The sequence below is a fragment of the Lycium ferocissimum genome, chromosome 7 (assembly GCF_029784015.1).
Source record: "Lycium ferocissimum isolate CSIRO_LF1 chromosome 7, AGI_CSIRO_Lferr_CH_V1, whole genome shotgun sequence".
Lineage (NCBI taxonomy): Eukaryota > Viridiplantae > Streptophyta > Magnoliopsida > Solanales > Solanaceae > Lycium > Lycium ferocissimum.
The window spans coordinates 46,106,382-46,113,947 of record NC_081348.1 but is presented as its reverse complement, the minus strand read 5'-3'; the positions used below and the strand labels follow the sequence as shown (position 1 = coordinate 46,113,947).

The 7,566-nt window shown below is 36.5% G+C and overlaps 1 protein-coding gene across 1 annotated transcript; it reads right to left on the bottom strand.

Moving 5' to 3' along the window:
• Positions 1-708: 708 nt before the first annotated feature.
• On the bottom strand, positions 709-7,163 carry LOC132065379 (superoxide dismutase [Cu-Zn], chloroplastic). The gene is made up of 8 exons (XM_059458759.1): positions 6,815-7,163; positions 5,842-5,903; positions 5,681-5,720; positions 5,429-5,524; positions 5,293-5,324; positions 4,865-4,940; positions 4,667-4,720; positions 709-976 (listed from the first exon to the last, which is right to left on the bottom strand). The coding sequence occupies exons 1-8, from the start codon at positions 7,068-7,070 to the stop codon at positions 951-953; spliced, it is 642 nt and encodes a 213-aa protein (XP_059314742.1). The 5' UTR covers positions 7,071-7,163; the 3' UTR covers positions 709-950.
• Between the last annotated feature and the right edge of the window lie 403 nt (positions 7,164-7,566).

Sequence of the window (7,566 nt, the reverse complement as noted above, 5' to 3'; positions counted from 1 at the left end):
AAGGAAGGTTATATTTGAGCCAATAGTATAACGGCAGGGGTATATTTGAACCTAAAATATAACGAGGGGTTTATTTGGCCCTTTTCCAATACTACAGGGGAATATTTGGCCCTTTTCCGTAGAAACTATGGCTTAAGGCATAACTTGCCTTGCGATTTTTTTTTTTTTCACTCTGCTCAGATTCTACAAAAGAGGCTTAACTTTTGCCCGAATAGGCCTAATTTGCTACGAATTTTACCTTGCGATTTTTTTTATTTTTTTATACTTTGCTGAGGTTCTAACCCAGAATCTCAGGACTATTTTCGGCAACTTAAAGTGCCGAAGGACAAAAATTAAAGACCAGCAATTTGAGGGACAAAATTAAAGACCACCCCGAATAAGGCCATTTGTGCGAATGACCCTATATTTTAAACATCAGCCCCAAAGTGACTTTCTCCGCAATGCAGCTAAGGCCCTGACTAGTTTATGTTGTTACTAGATACCTTCTACTTTTTTCATCAAATAACTGTGCTAAACTGAGATAAGACTTAGGTGTTGTAACAAAATGGTAACTCAGAACCAGTTATAATGGCCAAACAGAATAATTCTCTAGAGTCTAGATGGCAAAATGCAACCTTAGAAACTATACATGCCCTAGTGCAGAATTGAGGCAAGTTCATCATAGAGCACAAACTTTGCCACTAATAGGAAAAACAAATGCCAAAACTGAGTTAATTGAGTGCCATTTTTGATAGCCAAGACTCAAAGGATAGTTAAATAGCAACTTCAATTACAGTTTTGAAGCAAAAAGTGTAGCTACATTTGGCAAGTGTACATACAAGTTCAAATTTTAGTACAATCAAGAATCTCTCAGAACATGATTCATGTAGAGTTTTATTGGCAACCTGGAGAAGAGGGTAAATATATTCACTGCTAATTCCGACAAAAGAGCTGCTGCTGCTGCATTTACTTCAGATTGGAGTCAAACCAACCACACCTGCATAGGAAAAATTCGCGATGAACATTAGCCAAAGAGTATTTTTGAAAAGCATCTATGAATTTGGCATGCAGGCGATTCTAAGTGAATGAAATTCGAACAATATCACAATCATTAGAAAGTCGAGCCTCACAGATTTATTTATTCAAATCGATTCTTCTGTCACCAAAGAACAATATCAAAGAGCAAAAGAGAAGTACAAGAGAAGCCTCACCTCTCTTCTAAAGTATTAAGAGAAACATCATCCTAGTTTAAGAAATCCAAAGTAGAGGGAAGATATCAACTTGAACGAAATTACCAGTCAAAGTGGAGAAGTCACACGATCTATGATACTTCTTCTAATGTACTTGCAATCGAATCTTCCTCTCAACATTTCCAAGTCAGACAAATCATATAATCTCAGACCGCTTTTCTAACAGTTATCGACGTTACATCAATGATGTTCAACAGTCTATACATAGACCAATAACATGTAAACCCTTACACAACTGATTTAGCTAGACTTTTCAATTATTTAAAATTCAGTCTAAATAAATCAATTACAGGTAATGGAGAGTGTGGATGGCAAGAACTACTCAGCTAAAAAAGAAAGGAGTATATTTCTTGCAGCTGGAACCTGGTGGTGGTGAGCAGAATGGCGTAGGATGTTGGAGTTGGAGAAAGCTTGAAAAGGCCTCCCCCCCCCCCCCCCCCCTTTTTTTTTTTTTTTTTTTTTTTTAAATCAACCGCGGTGTCCAGGCCAGCTAGCGCGCACCTCAACTAATTCCACGGGTACCTGTTACCTCACCAACACAAGTACCGGGTAACTCTATCCATCAAGGCTTGGACAGATGAAACGAAATCACCTAGTATTTTTTTGCCTTAGCTGGAAATTGAACTTGAGAACTCATGGTTCTCAACCCACTTCATTGATCACTAGGCCACACCCTTGGGTACGGTCTCTCTCTTTTTTAATAACAAGCTTGCAAAGGTCACTCCTTTGAATGCTTTTGTTAAAACTCAAATATACGGTACATGAATGTTTAACTCTACACTAAAAGCACAACAGCTAGATGAAAAGTAGATCTTGCATGTTGTGCAAGCAAGATACTCTTCCAACACTGTACACGCACGCTCTCCCAGAAATTGAAACATGAATTGCAAAGTCCCAGTCTACTATAGTTGGCCACACGTTGTACATGCTCTAATTTAGGGGGCATAACATTTCCAAAATGAAAGTAACCACAAATTTATATGTAAAAAATATTCTAGCTGTCAACGGTTGATTTTATGTTCTCCGGAAGAATCAAAACAGCCATAGAGAATGAGTTTGCACAACCAACTTCTATCCTGTATCTCACATTCTTTTTTTGTTTGAGAAGGTAACATTTTCCTGTATCTCACGTTCTTTTCCTAAGTGATGTTGTCATTTGGTCCCAGAGGTCTAATTAGTCATAGTTTCTTTCCTGGAATAACTTTTACGAGCTGCCTCTGTAGTGACCAACTTTGTTTTATTGGCTGATAATGTGGGTGCCAAGACTCGAAGTTTATTCACATAGACGCATGCACACACACGTGTATACATAAATAAAAACTAAAAATTAGAAATAATATATTAAAGACAAGGTTGCAAGTTAAGAAGCCACAGAAGTAGTTTCTTCACGAGAATATGTATACTCTGATTCTGCCAACTATTAACTAGAAAAAATACTAATCTATTAAATTTCCACTTAAGATTTTATTTTTACATAATTCATGTGCAGGACAAAGAAATCATCTCATGCATCATGTTGCATATAAGTATTCAATCTTGAATCTAGAATGAACTATACTCCAGTGGTATCGTATTCATATGGCTAGTAATAGCTTAATCAGACTAGCATTTAGGATTTCGGTCAGTATATCTGATCATATTAGGAAGTTACACCTGTATTTTTTATTTTATTTTTTTTCTTTTTTAATTGTTGCTAAGTTAAAAAGGGGAATGAAAGAGGGAGGACATCAACCAAATAAAATGCACCGCAGTATTTGAAGTTCATTTATTTTTCTTGACAACGAGAAAGATTAGAAGAATCAAGAACCCTATCTTTCTACAGTATCTGGAGTTTGTCTGTTTTTCTTGACAATGAGAATGACAGAAGAATCTGAGAACCATATCTTTCTACAGTATTTGGAGTTTGTTTATTTTTGTTTGATAAGTATAGTTGTTGGAGTTATTTCAATCATCTTACTAGTTAATAGCTGAAATAGTCACACAGTACAGTTATAACTAATCAAATTAAAAGCCAATTTGGTTATGCATGTAGAAAAGACAGAGGAAGTACAATTCAGAAGTCAGATTTTAATAATTACGATCGCTTTACACAAACTGATAATGCGACTTGTGACAGAATGTTTCCTAACACCGCCTCGGGGAATCAAATAAGGATAAAATGGAGAAGACGACCAAAAGGAAGGTTTAACATGCAGAGTAGACAAGCACTCGGAAAAGCAATAAGACTGAAGCACATGTGAGCTTTAAACAATTAGCATTTCCAAAAAAAAGGAAAAACAAAGAAGAAAATCCATCATGTTTACAGTCGTAATTACCAAAAGCAGCTCAAAACAGGATGCCTTTTCAAAAGAAAGTCTTGAGCATGCATCTCCTTTTCTTTTCGCAAAATGAACATTTGTTTCGTAGCTCAATAAAGTTCTACACATTGGATGTTGACAATGGAAGTTCCTAATCAAGCGTCTTGGATGGTTAGGAAGATTTTCCACATGAGGAAATTTTGGCTGGCACTTGCAAGCCAACAACAAGTACTGGGCAGCGGCAAATTTCTGATCAAAGGGGCATACAACTTGCTACGAGAAGCTGCTCCGACTGTTCCATGGAGAGGACTGGTGTGCCATACTGTGGCCTGCCCAAAACATGTATTCATTTTATGGTTGGCACTCCTTGGCAGGCTGAGAACAAAAGATTTACTACTGAAGTGGGGTTTGGGCATAAATGGCACTTGTGTATTATGCAACAGCCATCCTGAGACCATTGAGCACCTCCATTTTTTGAATGCCCATACTCTCAGGAGATCTGGTCGAAGGTGCTGCACTGGTTGGGTTGGCAGAGGGTCAATGTTACATGAGAACTAGAGTGGCAGTGGGTGCTTCAACACAGCAAAGCGAGAGCTCCCAAGAATGTCTTACTGAAGGCTTGTTTTGCGGCAGTTGTGTATGAGATGTGGTGCGAAAGGAACTCCCGAGTCTTCCAAAGTAAAAGCGTCACAAGAGATATGATGATACATACAATACAAACTGACTTGTGCATACGAGTTAGGGAGAATAGGAAACTTTTTGATACTATTTGATCTTTGTAGGAGAGTTGTTTCTTTGGTAATTATTGTTATCGCTAGGAGATACGAGATGAGCAACCGGGATGCGGTGTGCTCTGGTTATGTACAGTGAATACTTTGGTGATTAATAAACCGTAATTTAATTGCCAAAAAAAAAGTTCTACACATTGAACACTCTTAAAGTTTTAGTCATGGAACACTTGCCAAACAAGCCCTTAAGATTATCTTTAACCATAACAAACACCACGCAACTGGGGGCTAAAGCAATACCGGGCTAAGATATACTAATTTTAGCTTGCCTTTACATTTAGCAAGAGTAATGTAAATTATACAGGAAGAGAGAGCAACAGGGAAGGCGGAGAAAAGAGTGTTTTTTTCTTACCACATGCCAATCGTCCACCAGCATTGCCAGTGGTAAGGCTGAGTTCATGGCCACCTACAGATGGATCACCAAAGGGTTAGCTCATAAAGGCACCTCAAAGACCTCCCAAAATTTAAAGGTAGAATACCAGTGCACCAAATAAATTTGATATCAAATTCACAGATTAAATGGACCGATATACAAAATGTAGAACCTTACCCTTTCCAAGGTCATCCTCAAGCTCGTGAACTACAAGTGCTCTTCCAACAACGGAGTTTGGACCAGACAATGGTATCTACATGGTACGCAAAAAGTAGAGTCAGTAAATTATCCAAACTTATAACAGTAAGGGGTCATTTAGTTCCAAGACAAGTTATGCTGGGATTTGTTATGTTGGCATTATTTCTTATCGACCGTTTGGTTTGTTGTATTGAAATAGCATGTGTTGCATAATTTCTAAAATAGTACTGAATAGGGTGTATAAGTGATACTGGTATTAGTTGTACTAGAATTAAATTTGCAACCAAACATTGTACTAAAATCTTATACCAGCATTATTCTACCTAGTACACCCTACCAAACGACCCTTAACAAACATAGAGAACAAAAAGCGAGATCGAATGACCAGACAAGGTGGATGTAACGACCTGATTATCTACAAGTGTTGCTTCGGCCACACCTGCATACAGTATGCACAATCAAGAATGCAGAAAATCATCATCCATCTTAGCAAACAAAAACAAAGTCAAAGCGCTATGAAAGAAGAGAAAACATGTACTTTACCATCGGCATTGGCCACTATGTTTCCCAGGTCACCCGCATGACGGATTTCATCTCCAGGAGCTCCATGTGTCAATTTATTAGGATTGAAATGGGCTCCTACAGTAAAACAAAAAGGGAAAAAAATTACAAACTAGTATAGCAGAACCAGAGCTAAAGATATCATTTCCATTCCATTCCAATTAGCTACCATATAAGAGTTCCGAGTGACCAATATTTAAATTGATTGAAGTTCAAACTAGTTCAGAAGCTAACCTGTAGACATACACCAGTTTGTAGTATCACCATATTCATGCTACAAAAAAATGCAAAACAAACCAAAACATAACATTAACCATAATTCACAAATAATTGCAACAAGAAGAAGTACATAAGAAAGCAGTAAAATTCAAATTATATCAACTAGTATTACTCACTAAATGAAACCCATGAAGTCCAGGAGTAAGTCCAGTTAAACGAACTTTAACAGTGGTTGGACCTATACAAAGAGAAGAATAAAGAAGTAAATACTCAACACAAAAGGGTATCAAATATTCCGATAAAAGCTTACATCTTTAAGGAATACGGCAATAAAAAACCAAATAAGGTCATAATGAGACACGTATAAGATAAAGATTCAGATAAAAGGGTATGAAATATACTTTAGAAAGGCTTACATCTTTAGATCACAATCACAAATGTGACAATAGAAAAGCAAATTAGAGCACAAAGGGTGAACAAATAAGCAGATAAAGACTCAGATTAAAGGGTATGGAATATATTTAGAAAAGCTTACATCTTTAGGTCACAATCACAAATGTGATAACAGCAGAGCAAATTAAAGCATAAATGGTGGAAAAATAAACAGATGAAGATTCCGATAAACGGGAATGAAATATTCCTAGAAAAGCTTACATCTTTAGTTCAAAATCCACCAATGTGACAATAGAAAAGCAAATTAGAGCACAAAAGGTGGACAATAAACAGATAAAGATTCAGATAAAAGGGTACAAAATATACTTTGAAAGGCTTACATCTTAGGTCACAATCACAAATGTGACAATAGAAAAGCAAATTAGAGCATAAAGGGTGGAAATGAAAATATATAAAGATTCATATAAAAGGGTATAAAACATTCTTAATAAAGATTACACCTTTAGGTCACAATCACAAATGTGACAACAAAAGAGCAAATTAGAGCACAAAAGGATGGAAATGCAAACAGACAAAAATTCAGGTTAAAGGGTGTAAAACTCTCCTAATAAAGATTACATCTTTAATTCACATTTCACAAACAAAAGGGTGGAAATGCAAACAGATAAAGATTCAAATAAAAGGGTATCTAACATTTCTAATAAAGATTAAAACTTTAGAGCAAATTAAAGCATAAAAAGTGGAAAAGTAAACAACCATCATCATCTTGGGATAGAGTGACAACCCCTTCAACATTAGAATTTCCCTTAAGGAGAGCAACAGCCTTCTTAGTAGCAGCAAAAACAGTGAGGGGTTTGGGAGAATTGACAGCATAAAGGGTCAAAGATTGGCAAGAATTTGACTTAACATTGAGAGAAACACCATGGAAAGAAGAGTAAAGTGAAGGTGTAGAAATTGGAAATAGTAAAGAATTGGTAGTGCTAGTAGTGTTGAAGATTGTGTGGGTGGCCATGGATGCCACACAGGTTAGCTAAGATGAGATGATAAACTGAAAATGTTTAGATAGCACAAGAGAAACAAAGAGCGTGGAGTCTGAGAATTTATCTTTGAGTTTTCTTGGTTTTTTCTTATAAGGTACTTAAGATTTTATGTTTATGCAAGATCTATTTGGTACTAGTTTGTTTGTTTGAACTTTGACTAGGAAATCTAAAAATTAGAAGAAATAAAGGTATTTTGTTTTTGTTTTCCGCTCCATGTCCGGTCGCAAAACACATCAAAACCCCCCAAATTATACCCTAAAAGTCACGTCATTACACACCTAATATACCAATTATTTTACTCTCCCAACTAAATTTGCATCGCGCACTACAGGGCCTATTTTCTCCCAACAGGATTTCTTCCATTCTTGGGCACGAATCCGAGAACTAACGTTAGAATTAAAGGGTTAATTTCACTACTTGTACCGATGAAAAGTCATAAAAAAAATAGTGCTTTGCATGAATAATATG